Source organism: Oryzias latipes, chromosome 13 (genome assembly GCF_053564925.1).
Source record: "Oryzias latipes strain Hd-rR chromosome 13, Olatipes_Hd-rR_3.1".
Lineage (NCBI taxonomy): Eukaryota > Metazoa > Chordata > Actinopteri > Beloniformes > Adrianichthyidae > Oryzias > Oryzias latipes.
In genome coordinates, this window is record NC_136249.1 from 5,064,780 (window position 1) to 5,090,173 (window position 25,394).

At 42.4% G+C, this 25,394-nt stretch overlaps 2 protein-coding genes across 4 annotated transcripts in view; one reads left to right on the top strand and one right to left on the bottom strand.

The window, feature by feature from the left end:
• brip1 (BRCA1 interacting helicase 1) overlaps positions 1-25,394 on the top strand; it is a 151,024-nt gene that overhangs the window by 124,797 nt on the left and 833 nt on the right. The gene's annotated exons all lie outside the window — the stretch shown is intronic.
• The window catches only part of tbx4 (T-box transcription factor 4), a 34,460-nt gene that overhangs the window by 3,158 nt on the left and 5,908 nt on the right, over positions 1-25,394 (bottom strand). Inside the window, exons 4-5 of the mRNA XM_004075986.5 lie at positions 10,629-10,748; positions 8,572-8,719 (exon numbers count right to left, since the gene is read on the bottom strand). Coding sequence (XP_004076034.1) covers positions 8,572-8,719; positions 10,629-10,748 — 268 coding nt within the window. The remainder of the gene's footprint in view (positions 1-8,571; positions 8,720-10,628; positions 10,749-25,394) is intronic.

Sequence of the window (25,394 nt, forward strand, 5' to 3'; positions counted from 1 at the left end):
GGCAGCAGACTCTATCGCACTTTCACTGACCTATTTATTTAATTTGTCCTTGTCCACAAACACCATTCCGCATGAATGGAAATTGGCTTATGTGTTACCTCTACTTAAAGGTGGTGACCCAACAAATTTGAATAACTATAGACCAATTTCCAAGTTACCCATTTTGGCAAAAGTTTTGGAAGGTCTTAAGTGTACAATTAAAATAATTTCTCATTTCAAATAATATTTTAAGCCCATCACAATCAGGTTTTAGAAAGCAACACAGCACAACAACCGCAGCTCTTAAAGTTTTAAATGACATCCGAATCTCTGGATGACAAACACCACTGTGCCGCCCTTTTCATCAACCTCTCTAAAGCCTTTGATACTGTGGACCATACTGTGCTTAAACAGAAACTGTGCAGTATTGGGCTGTCAGAGCATACCGTCGGGTGGTTTGCAAACTACCTGTCTGACAGGACACAGTGTGTAAAGGTTCAGAACCAAAATTCAAAATTTTTAAAAGTATCCGCAGGGGTTCCACAAGGCTCAATTCTTGGGCCGCTGCTTTTTACCATTTATATAAACGACCTTGATAAAGGTATCATCGATAACCTGCACCTATATGCTGATGATACCATCTTGTACACTTCAGCACTTTCAGTTGAGCTTGCCATATCAAAGCTCCAATCAGCTTTTAATCAACTGTAGAACACTTTTTATAATTTAAAACTGGTTTAAAACTCTAATAAGACTAAATACATGCTATTCTCTAAAAGCAAAGCCAAACTCCAAAACCTGCTCCCAATTACTACAAAAGAAGGACATTTAATTGAACTGGTCACAGAATACAAATACCTTGGTACTTTAATTGATGATTGTCTAACTTTTAAACCACATATTCAGAAACTGGCTCACAGGCTGAAACTAAAATGACGCTTTTATTTCAGAATCAAATAATGTTTATCATTTAAAGCCCGTAAGAAACTTGTCACTGCCACTTTTATGTCTGTCCTTGATTTTGGTGATGTGATTTATATGAATGCTTCTGCTGATGCTTTGCATGCTTTGGACACTGTTTTTCATGGTGCACTGCGTTCTATAACAAACATGAGGTCACAAACCCATCACTGTGTTCTGGATGCTCGGGTAGGTTGGCCCTCCTTATCCCAGCGCAGACTGAAACATTGGTACCTTTTAATTTATAAATGTATTCTTGGGTTGGTACCGTCTTATCTCCGGCAGCTCATAGAACTGAAGAGCAGCAGCAGCTACAGTCTGAGGACATGCTCCTGCTCTCTGTGCCCAGAGTGCGCACAGAGATGGGAAAAAGGGCTTTTAGATTTGCTGCGGCACAGTTTTGCAATGAACTCCAGAAAGAGTTTAAATTGAAAGATTTGATCTCCCTGGGCTCTTTTAAAAAACTTTTAAATGAACGTGAGACAAAGCTTTCAAATTGTAAATGCTTTATTTAAAACTGTCTTTTATGATTGAGTGTGAGTGAATATAAGGGTTGTGTGTCATTGTTGTGCTGCTGCCTCTTGGGCAGGACGCTCTAGCAAAAGAGATTTTTAATCTCAATGAGTTTTTTATCCTGGTTAAATAAAGGTGAGATAAGCCAGAGGGGTAGGGGAAGGATTTGTTTTATGGCCTAATTGTCAACCAGATACTGTACAGATGACAATGTGTAACTGGTTTAAATGGGCAAAATATCTTGCTTTGTAACAGTTTTTTTTTTGTAAGCAGTGCCCAGTCTAAATCTGTCTTCTATACACTGCTGTGCAGTATATGAAGCTGCCAGTACTATTGCTGAAACAGTTGATGGTGAACATACACGTAATCATTCATCCACTATCATCAGTTAAATTACCATTTAAATAAATATTTCTTCACATGTAGATATTTGCTAATTGGCCACTAAACCGGATGCCAGCGTCACTCCTTACTATGAGGTTCATATGATCTTTTTTTAACCAGAGACCACTGCACTGGTTTTATGTTGCTGGTTTAAACCCTATTTTAGTGACTATCTCACATTTGTGTCAGGAAGAGAATCTAGAGTGAAGAAGGTTAGCTAAATCCCTATGGATATCACTTTGCTGTAGAGACCAACTATAGGACACTGCACCAAACAGCTACACAGAAGGAATTTCATTATCACTATTGATTTTATTTAATTTCTTTAAAAATAAATGTGGTAGGTCAAACACTAGATGGCAGTGTGAGGTTTTTTGCTGTAGGTGGAGCTAAAGTGTAGCAGAGCTCATTCTACTTTAGATGATGTCAAACTCCAACTGGTTTTCCAGAAATCCTGCCTTATCCGCTGCTGAGTACCTGGATCAGAAGTGTTTCCCCAATGAGCTTCAATAGCAGGTTGGTTGGAAACCATGTACGACACCGGCCTGCAAGATCTGGAGTTTGACACTCCAAAGCCCATCTTTTAATGTTGAATTAAAGATATTACAATCAGTTTTTGTTATACTCGGAGAGACAAGACATATTTTGTACATTTGTGTTATTCCAACTACTTTGTTGGAAAACTGGTAAATCTGCTTTAGGTGCAGATTCAAGCCATGAATGCACATTATTGGGGTTTTATAAGCTAGCTCCAGCATTTGGTAATGCTTTTGTTTGTCTTGCTGCACCATAGATGAGGTACATCCCTGCTGAATTCCTCACTCAGGCTGAACCTCTCAAGTGTAAACTTGCAAGAATCCATTAGATCAGTGAACACTTCCCAGCATCCTTCATCTCCATCACACTTGCTGCGGTGTGAGTGTTGTGTACGCGTGTAGCAGGTGGCATGTGTTGAGCGCGCTCAGTGTTTGGGCTGCTGGGTGGCTCCAGGTCAGCTTCTAACGTTGCTCTGATCGCTGCAGCCAGAGCTGTGCTCAGCGAGGCATAGCTTTAGAGAGGCAGGGTCATCATTGGTCCAGCTCTGTCAAGCTCAATAAACATCAAGCTTCACATCCACACACACCCCACCCAACACAATGTCCTAGACAAGAAGCCTGCTCCTCAAGAGGGCTCCCAAAGAGAAGAAAGGCTGAAGACGCTACGGGCTGCCAGGCTCAGGCTGAATGGAGACCGGTCCCTTACTCATATGCTCCTGTTGCCAGGCAGGCTGGAGTCAGAGATAAGCCAGTGGCTGGTTCACCACAGGCTCTGTGTTGACCTTTGTCTGCTCTGCTGTCAGACAGTGATACTGGAGACTCACAGATGAGCGTCTGAAACCATTGATCAGGGCAGCTTTCCTCACATCACTGAAAGGATTTGCTTTCATCTCCAACGATGTGAAAACATGCAGATGTGATGATTTTCTCTGGCTGATGTGTCCTGTAGGGGGTTCTAAAACCACTTTTGCTGAAACTTGGATCCAATCAAAATAGAGTTCTGTCTTTGCGTTGTTTAAACACCAGACAGCATTTGTGAAAGACCATCAGATCAAACTACTCTGACGGGGGTAAACATTTGCAGTTCACTGTCATGGAATTATTATGATAATGGCAGTTCCTACTGAAAGGTGGAATTAACATGTGGTTTGGCTAACTACCAAACCACCTTATGCTTTTGCTTTGGTTACCAGAAGCACATCTGTCCCAGTCTTCTAACATCAGTGTGGTTAAAAAGCAGAGATCTTGTTGCTGATACAGAGCAGATGTGTCTTTCAGATAAAATAACACATGCCAACATAGAAATTAAGAAGTAATTTCTGTTGACTCTAGACAATCTACAATAAATGTTTTCAATTTACCTGATGCTGTTAGTCAGGTGTCTCAAACGAGCATGGTCAGTGTAGACATCCAAGCTAAATTGTAACATTATATTAATATTTTGGGAACCCTCCAATCACTGCTTTTGCAAAATACTTTTTCCCCAAAGAAATGGAGTAGTAAAAGGATGGCCTGGACCATGGTGGACAACAGCTGCAGATCAGAAAACTGATCTGCACCACTGTAACTGTTCAGCTGATCACTCAAATTGCTTTAAGGCAACAACTTAAGGGGAACATCTCATTTCCAGAGGTGTGTGTGGCTTTGATCACAGCTGTTTTTGGGTAAGCTTGGTCCTCACTAATGTTTTGTGGTTGTCTTTTTGGCAGAGATCTCATATGGGATGGAGGTGAGATGTTTAAAAAGTACCTTGAACCTGCCTAGAAATGATCTAAAAATCGAAACCTACGGTATCAGCCCAGAAAAATCGGTTTGGTTTAAATCCTCTGAGCTAAAAAAGAAAAAAGAAACATTTGGGAAAAAACTAGCAAAAGTAATTACAAAATCTGATGGTTTTTCTGTGTGGAGAAATGTATTTTTACAAAGCTTCATAATTATTCGCTCTGCACATTTGAAAGTGGCAAATAATGTTCTTCATCACACTTTAGGGGGCCTTGTTCCTCGCCTCCTGGTCTGGGCCTCTTCTGGCCCTTGCTTGGCCCCTGACTTGCTCAGTCCTCATTACTCGCCCTTATCACCGTCCAGGCACTCAACTCGATCTGACAGGAGGCTCCACCACTGATCTGAGAGGTTATGAACCTAATGAGTCCTGCCAGTGATGGGATGGCTTCAGACAAGCTATCCCAAAGGTTCCCTGGGGAGCACTGCCACAGTCCCACTCCTCACCTCCTTTTGCAGCCTCTTTAGCTCCATCTGTCTCTCAGATTACCTCCTCACCTTCCTCCTCCCTTGGCCAAGACTCTGCATGCACTAACAGCTTTTTAGTGCTCCTATTCGAATCAGATGAACTAGAAAAAAAGTTTTCTTTCAGAGAGATATGTGTTTCACAGTTGGATTTTTGTCAGTCTCTGTGTTTTTGGCAGAATCCTGATGTCTTTCTTTTTTAACCTGAGAGTCGCACCATAGCAATAACAATGAATACTTTGACCAATTGCCTCGAGGAACTTAGAGACTAAATGGCTTTTTACTTCAATAGGAAGTGGGTCCTGGCACCACCAGCTGACCCTCCACTTTCAAACTTGAATCGTTTTACCATCATGTCAGACTTGCAGTCATTGACGTGATTGGAAAGAATTTAAAAAAGGATCAACAGGTTTGTGCTTAGGTCAAATCCAGCTTCTTTTATTTGAGGCAAGGAAAAAACGTCCATTCAAAATAAACAGTACCCTCAGACAGTGATCCACTCCAAAACTAAAACTCTTTGTTTATCAGATCAGATCAAATCTTTTACAGGGTGGATCAAACCTACCTGCCCTGCCTTTTTATTTTTGAGTGTATTCTTTTACATGTTTTAGCATCTCCATTTGTGTTGCTGTGCTTGGTTGATGTTCCTGAGAGGTTGTGAGGATGCAGCAAAAGCTCAGGAACAAGGGCTTTTGCTGTCATGGAGCAGAACCAGAGACCCCAACTTAAGGTTTGATACATTGGTAAAGGGCCTATATCATGCAAAATTAACCTTTTGAGCTTCTCAGTGTAAAATAATGTTAATTCCTCCCAAAAAGTGTATTTTGATCTATTCACGTATTTCTGAGGATTCCTCTAAAAATCTGCTCTCTGAACACCAGCCCCTCCCAATTCACGAAAACGAGTGGTTTCTCACATTATGACATCAATTTGTAATGTCACAATGTGTGACAGCCCCTTCCAGAAAGAGTCTGGGCTGTCAGCCCCGCCCCCAGGCTAATGTAGTAGGTTAAAAAAAGAGAGAGAGAGAAAATGACACCCACCCTTTTTTTGGTATTTTAATAACATTTGTTTGAGTTGGGTGTGTTACTTATGGCCACTAGTAGGAGGTGCCGTCGGTGCTGCTATGCCGCTGTGGACTACCAGCGAACTAAGTGCAGGGACAGCTCCGTTATTAAATCAGCAGATGCCTGATCAGCCGTGTTTTGGATCTGCCCACAGGTATGTTGTTTTATTTGTGTTAAATGTGATGTTAGGAGTTTTCTGTTGTGATTAATTTTAAATTATACCACGGTATGGGTGAATACTCGATGCTGATTGGCTGCTGGGTGTACATTAAAAAGTGATAAACCACAGTGATAACTGCATGGTGAAAAAAGAAGTTCCGGTCACCTAGCTTAAATGTTTTGTATCACTGCGCCGGCTTCTTAAAAACAACCTTTTGCTTCATCATCTGGACAAAAACAAGCGGTAAGAGGTGAACTTTCTCTCTGAACTGATGCTTTATTCAACCCATCGGAAAGATCCGCATAAATATATATATCGCTGAATCTTGACTGCAGCGGTGGTGCACTATTTGTAACGCGCCGCACCATGTAACAAATAGTCCGCTTTTTGTGAGAAAAGTGATCCAAATTGGGAAAAAATACAAGAATTAAGGACTAAAAACGGGTTACTATTTATTTATTTTGTAAGTGACCATGGTATAAGCGGGTTAATGGCCTTCGAAGTGTGCATTATTACATTTTAACGCACTTCACGTGGCACGGTTTAGGCTTCCACTGCGTGCATTAAAAAGTAATAATGCACACTTCGTCGGCCAGTAACCCTTTCCTAGTGCATGATTGTTGTAGAAGAACAAGGAATGTTCCTACATTTATAAAAGGCGTATTTTTCTAAATGTGTTTCACCACCATTTAGTGCCCCGGTCTTTTTGATGTGCCCGAGGTACATGAGTGTATGTGGACTCAGTGCAGTACTAGAGAAAAGTTGAAATGAATAACTGAATGTATTTGTGTAGTAACGTTTCTGCCCATTGTGAGTCAAATTATTTTGTTTATTGTGAATTAGGGTTTATTTGTTTATTATTTTTGAATATTTTATATTTTATTTCTGACCTTTGTTAAAGATTAATTAATTACATTGTGTTTACTTATTAGAAATATGGAATATTGGTTATTGTGAAAATGTCTTCAATGAATGCTCCGTTATTAAATGAGCTGAAGCTTGATCAGACGTGTTTTGGATTTGTCCAAAGCCATACCGCCTTTGGCAACACAGACACCCTAGCTTTGTGCCACTTGCTACCGCCCAGCTACCCCTAGGGCTGGCGCAGCTAACACACACACACACACACACACACACTTTCTCCATGGAGCTAGCGGTGATCAGCTAAAACGCTTTCCTTTTTTATACACAATATCCATCCATCCATAACATCCATATTTGCAAAAGTTCTTATGTTGTTTGTTTCCGTGGGTGAAACACAGACTGCTGAGGTCGACTCTAGGTTGACGTCATGAAATGGGCTGCACCCACAAGGAGAAAAAGGCGGAGCCTCAGAGATCAAGACGTCTTACTGCAGGGTAGGAAAATTAACTAGGAAAAAAACTCATATTTTATTTAAAAACTCGTTCTTTAGTGTATCAAAGGTAAAATATTATCATATATAGTGTCACAAGAACAGGCAAACGGCTGGATCCAAATGCAGCAGGTTTATTAGCTCAGCTAAAAGTCCACAAAGCTAAATCAGGGTCAAGCAGGCAGAAGTCAATAACAGGCATAAGTTCATCAGAGGAGAGACAGGATGGTCAAAATACAGGCAGGGTCAGGGCAGGCGGCAGGCAAAGAGAGTCAGGGTCAGAAGACAGAAGATTAGGTCCAGAAGGTAATGAAGGCAGAGTGGCACAAACGATACTTCACATTGAGCTGAGCTCAGTGCAGTGCAGTGCTTAATTATGCTGTGGATGTTTGAGTAAATGAGGTGTGCAGCATTCAGGAAGTGTGGCTAGAACTCTGGAGATGGTTCCCGCTGGTGACCAGAGGGGGAGACAGAGTTCTGACTTCTGACATATGGATATTTTATTACTATAGAAGGCTTAAGAATAGCATGATATAAACCCTTTAAGGGGGGGTTGTGTTTTTTATTACTAATATGTGGTTGTTGTTTTCTTTTACATATATAGTTCTCCCCCTTAGTTGCTGGTATTTTAAAGGCGCTAGTGCTTGGCTCGATGTAGGACAGACTTTCCTTGACTCAAAACACCCAACAGAAACCACGTTACGTCTAAACCAGCCCTGCAGACTGGTTTGTGAGCTGTTAAACACAGGGAGGAGGGTCACTCTTCATTCATCTTCAAATTACAAAAACCCATAAGACTGGATTTCTACTCAGAATTCAGGCTCTCATCCTGTCTGACTTTAAATCTGACTCAGATGGCTGGCAGTAGCTTCATTGGCTGGAGCCGGAGGGAAGGCATTTTCTGCCTGTCTGTTCTGTGTCCACTTCACTATACAGTCTATGTACATGATGAAGTTTAAAATGTCACCCCTTCAGGTCCAATACTTTCACTTAATTTGTTAGTCTTCATAAATCTGCTGATATGTTCTCTGAAGATAATAAAAATGAAGTCCCTTTAGCAGCTTTGACATCTGTTTCTACCCCTTTTAACAGCAAAAATTTTTACAATCACCTTTCTCCAGGCCTGGAGACTGTGAAGCCAAACTAGTCAGGAGTTATTCTTCAATTTGAGATTACTAGTAGTATTTGCATAATGTATTTTTCCGTATTTTTCATTAGAATTCTATCTGTGAATACGATAGATATCGTTTTTGTTCAAATTCAATGTGGCAGTAAATGTTGGTTTCAAATTTTGCATTTGAAGTTTTAGGAGTGTACAGATTGATGTGAAGTCTCAGCTTTTGCAGAAACCAAACATTTTCCAGTAAAACGTACGTGTCCAAACGGGTCCAGGTGGTTGTTTGTAAGTTTCAACTTCTGAAATGACACCAGCTGCCTCATCCAGTGGGCGCCTGTAGCCGGCGAATCTGGATGAACGTAAAGCCTGCCGGGCATGGCCGGCTCCGCCTTGCCAGCCACCATCCTAAAAACCAGAGAGAGAGAGAGAGAGAAGTAAGTTGAGATGGACTCTAGACTATATATGAGAGGAGATATGTCACGTCGCTGAAGAGCAAGAGGCATTCCATCTGTCAGGAGATATCCCTGCCTCATTTATCAACATGAAGCAGTAAACCTCTTTCCACATTTCCCAAAGTATTAAATCCTTTGCACGGAAAGGCTCTGGATCATCCTGAGCATCATAAAAACTGTGCTGCTCCACAGTGTTTGTGAGGTACAGCAGAACCCACGCATGAAAAAATGAGACCCAAGATCAGAAACAAACACTAGCAACGTTCCCAAAGTCAGGCCCTTAAAGGCAAACATTCTCTTAGTTTGAAAAATATGAAAGTAAAACAATTCACTGCAACTCCTTCAAAATAAAATCATCTTTTTTTCAAACAAGACCCCCTCCCCCCGGTAATACTTACAATAAATACAGTTTATTTGAAATAACAAGATATACTTTTAAAAAGAAGTAATATATCGACTTTTTGGATTGAATTTGGATTTATTTCAAAGATGTAAAACAAAGCACCCTGAGCGGCACAAACCAATAAGAAATCAAATCAAATACATAAGAATAAAAAAGGGCTCCATTAGACGGAACTAAAAAAACATGTTTGAAAAGGGGATAAGCAGAAGCCAATGCTTTTTTAAGCCTATCCTCTCCTTTTACATACTAGTCCATAATATTCTACATAATTATATTTCTCTTCTTCCACAATCAACCTTTCACAGTAAATTATTGGATATTTCATAATTTTTGTTCACCCATTTTGTTTTTAATGTCCAGGCATTGTTTGTATTGGTTTCAAGGCTGTTCCACTGTTTAACTCATGGACACACACATACTTTTCCTAATTGTTCAAACTGCTGGTTCCTTAAAAATACTGTATCCCTTCAGAGATTAATCTCCATCCCTTTGTGTGAATAGTTCCTGAATATTACGAGGTAATACTTTATTACTAGCCTTATAGAGGAATTTTACTGTATATAAATAAATCAAATAATTTTTGTAATTTGGAGGTAAGAAACATTATGACTAGTTCTTATAGCACGTTTTTGAAGATTGAAGAGGAGCTGTAAAGCAACATGATAGGCCGAACAACTGGTATCTAATCCTGGGAGATGACCAGAGAATTTCAGAGAACTCTGTTTCTGGAAAATTGGGGGAATTTAGGTAATCAAACCTACAAACTTACATAAGGCCAGACTTTGCCATGTAAAACTACGGAACATGGTGTGAGTCTGTCTGTGTGGAGAAATCTAGATTTTTCCATAAATGATCAAAGACCATAATGAGCCAGATTTTAAGTCAGCGTAGATGTGGATCGAATGGGGTCAGCTGCATCACTCACTTTAGAAGACGACGAAAACAGAAGGAAGAAAATCAGGTGTAAAGAGTTCTGGCTTTCCTCAGTCTTCTGCCTTTAAGCTCAGTTCAAATCAGAATTATGAACTATGCTTGAATGTCAGTTTAACCTGGAATTTCAAGAAACATCTGGAATTATGAGATAAAAGAACTCAGAGTTGTAAAAAAGTTGAATTCTCAAAACTTAGTTCTAACTACTAACTTTAAAGTCTTCCCAAAAATTACATTCATGAGATTAAAGAAATTTAGAAAAAGTTTAAATCAGAAAAAAAAAATCACACGTCTGATAAAGAAATCTGTGTTCAAACATTTTTGCACAGAAGCTGAGTTTTGCACAGATTTCAACTCTAAAAAAATGAAAAGACTCTAACATAAAAATGAAAATTAAATCATCATAATAATTTTGTAGAAAATGGTTTCTGTTGTTTATTTTCTGGTGGTCCTTGGATGATATCTTTTTTTTAACAAACCATAGCAGCCAAAAACCTGAGCAGGAGACTTTGGGTTCCCACAAACTTACCATTTATTGTCGCAGAATTTGTAGCGGTGGTCGTCAGCTGGAACAATATCCACAAGGAGGATATATTTTGTCTTTGGGTTCATCCCACTCACTTTGACCTTGTAGCTTGGAAACATCCTCCTGTGAAGAAATGTCAAATGTTTTCTTGACTCATGTCATTGTTTTATATATTGTTATAGTAATAAAATACTTTATACTTCACCTTTTTCTGGGTTTTTGTTAAAACTCAGATGACACCAGTTAAGATGGAGGCACTGATTGTTTTTGGGCTAGTAGTTTTTTTCTGACTTCCATCATGAATGTATTTTAGGGATTGGTCTGTGGCAATAATGGGGGCGGCTTTGTGTCCAGCTACACTCATGATCACTGATTGTAAATATAAATGAGAAATATTGATATCCCCCCCCCCCCCCCCCCCCCGGCCGCGCGTTCCAAACAGGAAGTGCCCGCTGGTTCCAAGCAGCCGAAATCCCATACACTTCTATGGAGAGATAAACAGCTGTTACTCAGTTATTCTATTCTTCAGAATAACCATTTTTACTTTGATCCTTTTTCTTAACATCTTTTTGCTAATCCTAGTTTTTTTCATGATATTTCTTCTTTATCAAGTTATTGAGGTTATAAGCTGACCAATCAGATGCCTCAGTAAAAGCATGTGGTGCCCAATGGCCCCCACCTCGAACATTGGACTGACAGATTCTCCCGAGCCACTTTCAGTGGAAGGGGTGTGGGCGTTTAATAAATTTACTCCCGATTGGTGACGGTAATTGCCATTGAAACTATGACTTAGACCAATTCAGACCAATCAATGTGTACTGGTTCCAAATGGCGTCGCCCGTATCGCGGAAAAATGGCGACTGAATTAGCTTCATTGGCTGGAGCCGGAGGAAAGGCATTTTCTGTCTGTCTGTTCTGTGTCCACTTCACTATCCAGTCTATGTACCTGATGAAGTTTAAAATGTCACCCCAAAATGTCACCCCTTCAGGTCCAGTAATGCCTGTGTTTAGAAAATCACAATACTTTCACTTAATTTGTTAGTCTTCATAAATCTGCTGATATGTTCTCTGAAGATAATAAAAATGAAGTCCCTTTAGCAGCTTTGACATTTGTTTCTACCCCTTTTAACAGCAAAAGTATTTTACAATCCCCTTTCTCCAGGCCTGGAGACTGTGAAGCCAAACTAGTCAGGAGTTATTCTTCAATTTGAGATTACTAGATCTACAATATTGTCCTTAAAAATACTTTGCTATTGCATTATTTGGCTGAAGGTGCATGGTTAAATCCACTATTGGGAGTTTAAGTTCTTTCAGCATTGGTAACATTTTTCGTATTGTGTAAAAGAAAGCCTCTGCTCCACCACTGAAAGGCCCCAGCTTAAGCCATCACCCACCCATCGGTTTTGGAGATTTTAACAGAGTTGAAGTCCATGAGGTGTATGTAGCCTCCCTTGTGTCATTATGGGTTGTGTGGATGACCTCCTCGTGTTCCTGGAATGCAGCTCGGTGATGATCAGAGGGGATTGGGATTAGCAGGGTCCAGTTAAGACAATAAACTGGAGAACAACCCAAAGGTGAAGCTGTGACTCGGAAGGCTAAAACAGAACTTTGTCCAGCTTCAAGTAGATTAGGGGTGTGCCAAAATATGGATATGGTGATATATCGCGATATTTAGTCCCGTGATTGATTCGTTTTCATCAAGTATCGACCTTTTATTTAGGTTTGAAGAACCTGTAAAACATTATATTAACCATCCTTTGGTAAAACGATTCTTCAGAGGGTCGATAGGGGGCGCTCATTGCAAGATTGGCTGTCGCGGGCGGACGAAGAAGAATACACATTCAAACGAAAATGGCTGTCGGGAAAAACAAGGAGAATAGTGAAAGCAGCAAGTTAAAAGACGCGCCGGCAGCACTGAAGCTGCATCAACAGAGTTGTGTGAGAAAGCCGTGGTTGTTGCTGGCCTGAATCCGACACAGCCCGGCGTGGATACCTTTATCCAGGAGAAGCTACCACCGTCTTCTGCCAGAGCAGAGGCAATAACAAACGGGATTGCTGTTTACATGAACAAGGGGCTCCGTCCCTGCAGCAGGTGGAGAACCAGGGGTTTGGGTTTTTATTGAATGCATCAGAGCCACGCTTTGACATTCCCTCTCAGAAATACTGAAACAATGATCCCTGCACTGTACGCCCAGACCAGAGCTATGGTTGACATGGAAACAGCAGAAAGAGGGGCATCCCTGCCCTTAGACCCCCCTTCTCCTCAAGAGGTAGACGAGCGACTTGAGGCTAAAAAGCCTGATGTTCTCCAGAAAAACATGAACATATAAACATACATCACATGCAGCTTTTCCCCAAACGTTTTGTTCACAAATATGTTTACTTTTAGATGCACTTTAAGTTCATGGATTTTATCCCTGGTCATTTATTCTAAAAGTAGTTTATTTCATAAATAACTTAAAGGAAAGTTTCTAGCTACTTGATTTTTGTTTTCTGGGAGATTTTTAATTTTGTTCACACCACATTTGCACTAAATGGTGTAAAGTAATACCAATGTGCCTGCAGCTACTTGACTTATTCATTTTTGATCCTGTTTACAGCAATGTTGTACTAAATAATGGCTGCTGTTCATGTTCACTATTGTTTACACTGAATTTTACAGATATTTCCAAAGGAAAATTGTCATTTTTTTGTCAAAGACAGAGTATAACTGATTTCAGCAATGTTACACAAAAGTCTGTTATTCATTACACCAAATAGGACACAAGTTTTTCATTATCATTGTGTTGAAAAACAAAAAAATAAATGGGGAAATATTTTCCAAAAAACAGTTTTTCAAGTTCTTCTTTCTTAAAGTTTGATATATCGTGAGTTGTTAGAGACGATTAATATTGATTGTCACATTATCGCCATATCATGATAGTATCGTTATCGAGAGCAATGTATTGCGTATCGTATCGTGAGGTACCCAGTGATTCCCAGCCCTAAAGTAGATGGCACCTACTTTCACTCAGACTAACGCTACATGCGAGACAGAAACTGGAGCCCCAGAGGAATGCTTCTTGAAACTGTCATTCGTCAAATGTCACATTTTCTGGACCAGCCAATAATTTATTCTCCTGTGGCATTTCTTTAAGAGGAGAGTGAAAGCCTCTCATGCTTGTGAAACACTGAAGTATGGGAACGACTTTCATCTTTTGGACGCTTTGAGTCTAAAAGACAAAATATGCTAATACAGCAGTGAAGGCCATAAAACACATGAAGGGAGCTACTTTTGTTGACCTTTTCTTGCGAAACCTAAACCTTTTTTATCCCATGTGCACCAAGGGAAATTTCGCTGAGGGCTGTGCGCCCTCTTATAAAGGCCTAAGTGGTTTTTAATGGCTCCCCAGATTGGACAGTTTAAACAGCTGGCTCGTCAATGCCTAAGAAGTTATGGTAAAAAAATGGCCTGCAGTTTATCCATGGGTACCGTCATGGCAACACATTCAAACACTGAATGAGACACTCATAACAACTCTTCATGCTTTTCCAGGAAGATGGGGAAGCATGCAATCTTCATCCTCACTGCTGTTCACTAAGCAAGTGTTGATCTTCAAAAGCTCATAGTTATGATCATGTTACTGTAGATATTTCCCACATGTGAGATGAACGGAGAGAGGAGAACGACTGAATTACGGTAATTTAAATCTCTTTTTAGTCTTCAAATCCAATCCAAAGGACAGGTCATTCCTGCATTCATCCCCACTGAAAGCCAGCCTAATATCTGAGGGGAACATTCATAACAGCTCTGCTCATCTCTGGCGTCTCCCACAACACCCAAACTGAAGAGACATGCAGGCCTCAAAACCTGCCTGTTGGAGGGCTGAGAGGGTTTGTTTTTGTCCCAGTCTGGAAATGAGTCATTTCCAGCCAGTCCAGCCAGGCCACTACCATCCATGTAATAAATACAAACAATAAAAAATTATCAATTGTTAAAGCACCTGTACATTAGAGCTTTGAGGGATATTTAGGTTTAAAAAGTCACAATTATTAATGAACTGTCTTAGATGTTTGTACACCTGGTTATATCATGTCTATTTTTACATAATTATTAAGTACATCATCTTTGTCATGAGATTTATTGATACTTAAAGATTCTTAATTCTTTCTGATAAAAATTTATGAACTGGATAATGACAAATCATATCAAATCAATCTTGAACATATATCATTATGTCTCCGCCCAAGAGCCCAACCACCAAGACTGTGGGGTATTTCTTGCACAAATTTCTGTTTCACTAATAAATCTTTCAATCATATTACCAAGATCTCTCCTTATTTAAATAATGTTTGTCCACTAAAGGAAAATTCCATCAAACTTAAGTGTATTTTTTCTGTCTTCTTGTTTTTGACTCATTCTCTGACTGACTGGCTCTGACAAAAGGAACGTTTTGAGACTGACTCAACTCTCTGCATAAAACCATTATGCAGAGAGTTGAGTCCCCACATAAAGATCTGCTACATTTCTGCTCACTCCTCCACTAAAGAAAAATGGGATAAATGTGGAGAAGAAATGTCACCTGTGAATGCCACCATCATGCTCCAGGGGGAGGGGTCACCTGCTGACCACTAAAGCACAGCAGCTTCGTCATGAAGGCTTTAGCCCTTGTGTTATCCTAGGCACTTTAACATTGGGAGTTGGGTCATCTAGACCCGCTAGACAGTGCTCTAAACCTTTTTTCTTCAATGATTTGTGATCTTCACTGGTGTCCATGGATTACATGAAATCTTTCCACCTTTATCCACCTTTGTCATGGTAGGGAGAACACGTCAAAGTAAGGGGGGGGGTCATCTAAGATAACACAAGGGTTAACACCGCTTTGTCTCACTCTGGACAGAAGGCTCATGATGAACCATAGGAAAATGCCAAGTATCATTTTTCTTAATGTGAGCTAAAACTGTTGACTTATTTTCACTGAAAAAATAATCTCTGGCAGCACACATTAAATTCTACACAATGAAAGGAAAAGCTTGAAATGGGAACGGTACGTTGACTTGAGCTGTAAAGTTGACGGGACAAAATTAAGTTTGAAGCTCTAGTCCAGGCCTGGAGGGCCGGCCTCCTGCCTTTTCCAGCAGTCCAGCCTTATAATAATGATAATAATAATAATAATAATAATAAATAATAATTTGATTTGTTGTTTCTAAGAACCCTAGGTTGCCGTACATTATAGTGAAAGTTAAAAGCAATAAAAAGCAATAGAATTTACAGTAAAATTTGCATTTTAAAACAGGCCAAGAATGTCAAGTTATAGGGGGGAAATATGCAAGTTGAAAAGGCTGAGTTTTTTTTTTTTTTTTTTTTTTTTTCTTCTAACTTGTCCTGTCCAACAGCTGGGCAGACAGACGAGAGCTGAGGGCCTCTTGTGTTGGACATATTTTGCTTTAACAAGAGGGGTTATTAATCTTCTGACAAACCAAAGGTATGTCTGAATAAACCCCTTTTGTAATTGAGGCCAAACTTTATTAATTTCAATCATGTCTGAAAATCTTTGGTGTTGGACCGGACGGAAAAGGAAAGAGGGGAAGAAGAGAGAGGGACGCTAGAGAGAGGGGGGGGTAGGGGGTGATAATAGGAGGGGGAGGGGGATAAGACCATGAAGCAGCATACAGCAACAAGTTTACTGGTTGTTAATCATTATGGTAAGGTTCAAATGCAGTACAAAAAGGGCGGGGCCCGTCCACACACACACTCAAATGTTATAAACACACCTGCTAGCTGCAAAAATGTCCACCTGTCGGCATGTACACAAAACAGATAGTGTTCACACACGCATACTTATGCCTTAAAACCAACTAGTGTGAAACATTTCAGTCATTCAGTCATGCAAGCTATTAGTGCAAAGGTGAGCTAACACCAGTGCTCAGGTGAGGTTTTATGTTCTTCTAAAATGGATGGTGGAACGTGAAAAGAAGGAGGGAGAGTGCCCAGCCATCCCCACCCCAAGACCCCCACCGCAGCAGCAGCGGCAGCCGGAATCCCCCCAACACCACACGGGAACCGGCAGGGAACAACCGCCACCCGGGCGACCAAGCCCGCCACCCAGGCCAGGGCCAGCAGGGCCGCCGCAAGGCCCCCAGAGCCAGAGGCCAGGGAAGCACGGAGGGAAAGAGAGCGCCGCCCCAGCCCAACCAGGAGAGCAGCCCCCCCGCCGCGCCGGGAGAACCCAACGCAGAGCCCCACCGGAGAAGGACGCCCACAGCCCCAAACGAGCACCCCACCACCACCCAGGAGTTCCGGGCATCCCCCCGCCCCAACCCCAGGTACGAGCCAGGACCCCCCAAGGGAGACCCGCTCCGCACTCCAGGCAGCCATCCGCCCGGCCCACGGTTGGTCCAGGGAGGAGCGAGGCAGGGGGCCCGCCGCCCCCGCCCAGGAGGGGGGAACCCCGGGGAAAAAAAGAGGGCCCACAAGGGGTGTTATAAATATGGCCCGACCAGGCTCGGCCACAGTTGGAAATTTGGCGGGGCCCAGCACTCAGGAGCAAGGACCAGAACCCACCCCCCAGGGACCAGACACCCCCGGCTCAGATGTAATGTGAACTCCCCCACCGCGCGGAGAGAGCACCGCCGGGCCCAGGAAGCCGGCACCCCGGGGACACGGCCGCCGTTGCAAAGGGGCCCGCACCCCCCACCAGGGAAGAGGCAGGGGACAGATGGACCCAGGTCCCACCTTCCTTGCAAAATGTGTGTGCGTGTATGTGTGTTTGAGATGGTGTGTGTGTGCATGTGTGTGTGTTTATGTTGGGATGTATATATTGAGGGGGGAGGAGTGTGTGTACTAAGGGGGGTGCAGTTAAAATTGGCGGGTAGGGCACTAAGGGGACATCTCCTGATTACTCACAGTGACGTCCCCTCACCCTCCCCACCAAGGGGCCCTAAATGTCTAAGGTGCGGTTAAAATTGGCGGGTAGGGTGCTAGGAGGACATCCGCTGCTTGCTGGCAGTGATGTCCAAGCACCCCCCCTACCAAGGGCCCTACATGTCTAAGGTGCAAGTAAAACCGAAAGAGGGGGGGCCCACTCCATACGGCAACCATAGGAGGGGGGCCACTGCCTAGTAAACCCCCCCCCAAGGCTCATCGCAGGCTAAGCCCCCCACCCCCTCACCCTATTATGAGGTTATATGAGGAAGGGGGTAAGTTGGGGACAACTGATAGACTGTCCCCCGGTGGTCAAACAGCTGTCCCCCGCCCCCCCCCCAGCAAGGGGGCCAGGCCCACCCAGCCCAGGGGCCCCACCCCCGGAGGCGCCGACACCCCAGGCCCAGCACCACCCCCCCCACACAGAGAGAGAGGAGCCAGAAAGCGCCAGCCCCCCCCCCGGAGCAAGCCCAGGCCCCCACCCCCAAACGCCGGCCCTAGAAGAGCTCTGGTCAGGCCTCGACGGGACCGAGGCAGCCAACCGGCCGGGGAAACCGCCGATGGCCTCAGCGGAGACCCCGACCCGTCAACCCCCCCTGCCCCGTACCAATAGTGGACCCCCCCCCTCCCCCAGAATGCCCCCCCACAGGTCAGGGCCGACAAGACCCCCCACCCCACCCCCCCCCAAGACCCCGCAGCCGAAGCGGAGGACACCCAGAGCGACCGGGGGCCCCAAGAGGGTTGTCCCGTCCCGCCCCAGAGCCAGGGAAGGGCCGATCCCAGCCCCAGGCGTAGATGGGAAGCCCATCCAGCGCTGCTGGGCCCCCCCCCCGAGCAGCGCCCCCCGCCAACCCCCCCCAGCACAGGCAAAGGGACCACCCCCCCAAGCCAGGCCAGACCACCACCCCACCCCCCCACCACGCACCCCCACACCCAAGCCCAAAGGACCACGCAGCGCCCCAGCCCGCCCCACCCAGGCGCCGGACCCGATCCCCCGACCAACGGAGCCCCCAACAACCCCCGCCAGGCACCGGAGGCCCCGACCCCCACCCCGGCCCACGGCAGAAGGGCAAGGAGCAGCGACGACCAGGCCCCCCCCACCCCCTAAGTCACGGAGTTAGCTATGGGAGACCAGAGAGACCGAATTCTTTCAAAGTTACTTGAACTTTGGGCTGACATTTTTTCCAAGCTGATATGATCAAGCAGCAGATTTCTGTGTTGACTTATATTTATATTTTTTTTGCTTTTCCAATTTATTAAAATAGTTTTTTTAGCAATGCAAAGAGTTATGAAAATGATAGAGCCTAATCCTCCTTCTACATCGATGGCACTCATGTCACCAAGCACACAAAGTGACGGTGAAGCTGTGATTGAAACCTTAAGCCAGACTGATAGATCGGCACATACCTGCCGCCAGAGAGCCTGGACAGGCGTGCAGAACCATAGTGCATGCATGTAATTGTCGGGTAGATTACTGTCACAGTGCTGACAAATGTCTGAGTTACTGAGACCCATCTTGAACATCCTCTGTCCAGTGTAGTAAATTCTGTGAAGAGTTTTGAAATGGATTAGCTGCAGATTTGGACTTTTTGTCATTTTAAAGGTGTTTAGACAAAGTTCTGACCAAAAACTTTCATCTGTGCTGATGCTCAAATCCGCATCCCATTTTGTTGTCGGAAGTGAAATATTGTTATCTAAATTGCATAAAAGTTTGTATATTTTGGAGAGAGTTTTATTCATTGAGAAATTGATCAGAGTGGTAACTACATCTGGTAGCTTTAAATCGTTGTCTCTGTATTTAAACTTTTTAGTAATAATTGATTTAAGTTGCTGATATTCCAAGAAGTTATATATTCCATGTTTGTCTTGAAGTTCCTGGGGAGTTATGAATCTTCTATCAATAATTATGTGCTCTAGTTGTTTTATGCCCCCTGCTTGCCAAGCTGGGAAGTGGATAATTTTTTTGTTTATGAGGATGTCTGGGTTGTTCCAGATGGGTGTCATTTTGCACGGTTGAATTGATGATTTTGATATTTTGAGAAATTCCCACCAGGCTGTTAAAGTGGCATTTATATTAATACTTTTGAAACAATCCTGTTTTTTAACTATTTGGCTAATAAATGGAAGATCTGACAGGTTGATCTTTCCACATAACGCCTGTTCCAAGTCTAACCATGAGTTAGTTTCTGGATTATTTTTTAACCATTTTAAGATATATTGTAATCTATTTGCAAGAAAGTAATTCTTTACACAGCTTTTTGCAGATTTTAAAGTTTTTAGACTAATTCTTGCAGGTTTATTGTTCCATAGAAAGCTTGATATGGATGAGTCTAATGTTTTGAACCATTTTAATGGCGGTTGTGTGGGAATCATTGAGAAGAGATAATTAACTTTGGGTAAGATTTTCATTTTTACCGTGGCTACCTTGCCCATAAGGGACAAAGGCAGGTTGGTCCAGCGTGTTAGATCGTCCTGTATGTTTTTCAGTAATGGGGTGTAGTTTAGCTGCACCAGTTCTGAAATTTTGGGGGAAAAATAAATACCTAGATATTTTATATTGCCTGATTTGACTGGTATTGTGAGTCCTTGCTCCGCATTACTGTTCAGTGGTAATAAAACAGATTTATTCCAATTAATGGAATAGTCTGATATAGAAGAGAATTCATTAATGATTGTTGCCGTTTCATTTACAGAATGTATATTACTTAAAAACAGTAATATGTCATCTGCATAGAGACTAATTTTATGATGGCTGTGTTTGGTTTTAATTCCTTTAATACTCTCATTCTGTCTTATTGCTGCAGCTAGAGGCTCGATAAATATTGCAAAAAGAGAGGGGGAGAGTGGGCAACCCTGTCTAGTTCCTCTTCCAAGAAAAAACCTGTTGGAAGTCTGTTTATTAGTTCTAACTGATGCATTGGGGTTGTGATATAATATTTTGATCCAATTGATGAATGATTCTCCAAACCCAAACTTATGGAGGGCAGCAATGAGGAACTTCCAGTTTACTCTATCAAAGGCTTTTTCAGCATCCAGTGATAGTACAAAAATGCCAAGTATCATTTTTCTTAATGTGAGCTAAAACTGTTGACTTATTTTCACTGAAAAAATAATCTCTGGCAGCACACATTAAATTCTACACAATGAAAGGAAAAGCTTGAAATGGGAACGGTACGTTGACTTGAGCTGTAAAGTTGACGGGACAAAATTAAGTTTGAAGCTCTAGTCCAGGCCTGGAGGGCCGGCCTCCTGCCTTTTCCAGCAGTCCAGCCTTATAATAATGATAATAATAATAATAATAATAAATAATAATTTCATTTGTTGTTTCTAAGAACCCTAGGTTGCCGTACATTATAGTGAAAGTTAAAAGCAATAAAAAGCAATAGAATTTACAGTAAAATTTGCATTTTAAAACAGGCCAAGAATGTCAAGTTATAGGGGGGAAATATGCAAGTTGCTGAGTTTTTAGTTTCCTGGTGAATTGTGAGAGAGAGCCGATGTTTTGGAGATCAGGAGGTAGCGAATTCCAGATCCGTGTGGCTCTGGAATGCTCTGCATCCCATATTGACGAGGTGAGCAGTAGGGACATCCAGTTGAAGGGAGGAGGAGGATCTGAGGGTACGGGTGGGTGGCAACATGGACAAGACGCGACAGGTGTGAGGGGGCACGGTTGTGGATGGATTTAAAAGAGAAGTATTTTATATGTAATTCGGTGTATGATTGGTAGCCAATGAAGTTGCTGCATAACAGGTGTGATGTGTTGGATGGAAGGTGTTTGAGTGATAATTCTGGCAGCTGAGTTTTTAACATATTGTAGTTTACGTAGGGTTTGTTGTGGTAAACTAAAAAGAAGGGAGTTGCAGTAATCCAGGCGGGAAGTGACAAGACTTTGCACCAGGACGGCAGTGGAATGAGGATTGAGGGAAGGGCGAAGAAGACGAATGCTGGGAAGGTGGAAACAGGCAGACCGGGTGATGCTAATGATTAAGGGTGTAAGAAAAAATCGCTTCGGCAAAATATCGCGATAGTTTATTTGGCAATACTTATATCGATTCAAAATGCTGCCAGAACAATATTTATTTAATTATTTCTGAGCGTCCTTCAGTGTCTGACTCTTGTTGTCCACTTCACCCTCCGACCGCTAGTTGGCAGCAGAGCACACGGAGCCTCTTAGAGCAGCTGTACTCCACACAAGACAACAGGAGGACTGCAGCCAGAGGCGGCTCGTTCTGTTGTTATGAGACATGAAATACTTCGTTTTTATGGATACCAAACATCAAATCTGAGCCATGTTGCTTCCAGAAAAATATAAAAATGAGGATTGTGGTGCTTTTTAGCGGCTCAGATAAATACGAGTGAAGCATGGCAGCGGCTGATGCTAAGCGCATTACCCTATTAGAAATATTAGAAAATATGTTTTGGTAAAATATCGGGATCCGTATTGTAGCACGGGCCGCATATCGGGATACGTATCGTATCGCCAGACTCTTGCCAATACACACCCCTACTATTGATGTCTGGAGTGAAGGAGAGGGTGCTGTCAACAAAGATGACACCCAGGCTCTTAACCTGAGGGGAATGGGGAAGTTCTGGATGCTGTTTATATTGGATTTAGTGCCTATCAGGAGAAGTTCGATTTTTATCATTCTTTAGTTTTAGGAAATTTGTCGTAAGCCAGGATTTTATTGCAAGAAGGCAGTCAGTGAGGGAAGAGGGAGGAAGAGAGGAATTTGGTTTGGTGGAGATGTAGAGCTTGGTGTCGTCTGCATAACAATGGAAATTAATTTTGTATTTACGAAGGATTTGACCAAGAGGGAGAAGGTAAATGATAAATAACAGGGGGTCCCTGGACAGAGCCCTGGGACACACCTCTATTGACAGGAACTGTGTGGGAAGTAAATGTTTTTGATAGAATAAATTGGGTGTGGCCTGAGAGGTAAGAGCACAAGGGTTAAACCCCACCCTCCTCCTAGAGTTGTAATAAATAATAAATGAAAGTCGATGACGTCACAACAAAGAATGAATAGGTGTTTTTTTTGACTGAAGTTGCCTGTTTAACCCTTGTGCTATCCTTGGCACTTTAACGTTGGGAGTTATCTTTCCACCTTTATCCACCTTTGTCATGGTAGGGAGAACACGTCAATGTAAGGGTGGGGTCATCTAAGATAACACAAGGGTTATAAAAACAATAAAATCGGAACAAACCAACCGACCTCTTGACCAATGCCCCTCAAATATGCATAAAGCTCACATTGGGAGCAACAAAGATGAACATTTCAGTGCTGCATGTATTTCAGTCATGGGTACACAGGAATGGTGCCACAAGTTTTGAGGGGACAATGAGAAAGTAAAGGAGGCTGTGTAGGATCTCAAGGCGTTGTTTTGTGTGGGTGTGTGTGTGTCAAGAGGGGGGCGGGGTCAGGGTTCAGCTGTTTCTCCTAACCATCCCACGTGTGCAGGCCTTTCACAGATCAATTCCATCTCTGGGAATCTCCAATACCAAGGAAGGATCAAGGAGAGCGTGGGGGGGGGGGTGACGTGGCCCTCCACCCCTCTAGAGTGGGGGCTGTGGGCGCCACATCCTGTTGCTGCTGCTGTTCTCTACAAAGTTGCTTTGAAGACTCAGGGTTTAGCTGGACAGGGAACCTCATCACAACAATGAAGCTGCCAGGTGCTGCTGGCTCGGGGGCCAACCTCGGTCATTTCAGATGGGTGGGGAAATGCTAGATGATGCCTGTGCTGTGTCTGTCATTCGTCACCTGGCACATCTGCAAACTCAGACTTTCTCAGAGCACGGCTTCATTTTCCAGGGAGCTCAATCTGTCCGTTTTGAGGCTGATCCCAGCTGTTGGAGTCAAGAAAGGAGGGCCCACCACACAGCCGACGGGGGCTGCACATGCTCAGAATTGTGGTCAGTGTCTAGGAAGAAGCTGAACTCACAGAGATCATGCAACTCCACAAAAAACAGAACTGAACAGGATCTTTCATGATAGAGAGGACGGTCCCCCATGCCATCACCATTTCTGCTAGATGTGTTTAGGCAGGCAGATCCCTCTGCACCAAAACAGAAGTATTTTAAATAAAAAAACTGCTCTTACTAATACTTAGGGCTGGGTATCACCAATAATTTCCAGAATTAATTCGATTCAATTCACCAGAGCCTGGATCAGTTCACAATTTTTTTTGATCCTATTGATCAATTCCACTCAATTCGATTTTGAATTTATATGGTTTACACATTTAGGCATATTTGTACAGGAATACAATAATAATCTGAATGTTTTAAAGATCTTCATATTAATCTGATACAGTTCACATAATGTAAAATCTATTAGTGAAATAATAAACCAATGGTTAACACTATACAGCGTTACACAATTTTTCAAAAAGAGAAGCTCCAACAAAAATGTGCAGATCATTAACATTGTAAACGGATTCATATTACAAAATGAAATGTTCTGCCTCTCCTGGAGAGCGTTTCAATGTGGTCACTAGGTGGAGCACGCGCTATAGCATTACACTTTATTCCAGAATATTTCAGCAAAAAAACGGTGCTTTAGACCACAAATGGCTAATTTAAAAACTGTTTCCTTAAAAGACTTTAGAAAATTCTTGGCTGTGAGTAAATAAAGCTGTTCACTTAGTCAGCAATGTCTGTTTAGGTCGAACAAGCGCTAGCATTAGCGGCCCTTTCTATGCTAACATCAAGCTAGCAGACTTTGGCTTTACTGCTGTTATGTGTAAAGTCACCAGAAAAGTAAATGCATAAAAGAACGATCTCTACTTTTATGGATCGATGATTGATTTATTAAGCTTGAATCAATTTAGATCGATTAGTCAATTTTATCAAGCCAGCCCCACTAATACTTATAGCTGAACTGAATGTGACAAATGTAATTTAAATGGCATTGTAGCCGTCTCTGAAATAATAAACAGCATGATACACCATCATTTGGAGGAACTGTCCCATGTGGACATCACATTATCAAGCTTTATGTTTAATTTTTTTTCCTATAAGCGAGAAAACAAACGAGTAAGGAAGCAGACAAAACAGCTCATAAATGCTAAAAACTGACATTCAGCTACACTAAATATTCTCTTCCATAATGGCTGTTTGACCAAACCACATGTAGAGTAAATGCTAATTCTGAAAACACTCAGTCTCACTGGGATACGTTCCTTTGCACAGATTTTGCCTGCTGCAGGTGGAGCAGACATCTCCTGGGTTTCAGGAATGTGCAGACCTGCAGAGAGCTTTAAAGAATCAGAACGAGCTTTATCAGACGGCCATGGGAAAGCCTATTAGGCATTGGGAAAAAAGACCCTGACCCTGTAAATTTCAATTTTTTTTTTGGTGGAAAGAAAATGATCCAATGAAAAGTGAGAAGCAGAGGTCGATTTGAGTGCTCTTGTTCTCTGGTAAATGTCCAAAGGCTTCTCTGTGTAATCCTCAGGATGCATTAAATTCAACAGGCCAGGCACTCATTGGTGGTTTCAATTATGTATGTGGCACGAACGTTCTGTCTCATCTTCAAACAGAACCCTGCTCTGTGTTGGTTTCAGCGAGAATTCATATATATATCTTTGTCCACGAAAGGGGCTTTAATGTTTAAATGTGAGCAGCTTTAAAAATGGAACCAACAACACAAGCAACAGTTTCCACGCTTGTGGCATTTTAATGAATAAAAAAAAACAAAAAAAACTTCTGAGACTTTTAAATAAAGTTTGCCGTTGTCAAAGCAGGTTTTGTGTCAGTGTTTGTCGGCCCTCATATTTACCCTCCTAACCTTCGCTGTGACTCTGAGATGCAGAAATGACAACATACAAAGGCTAAAACTGTTAGTATTTTACACATAAAGAATCCT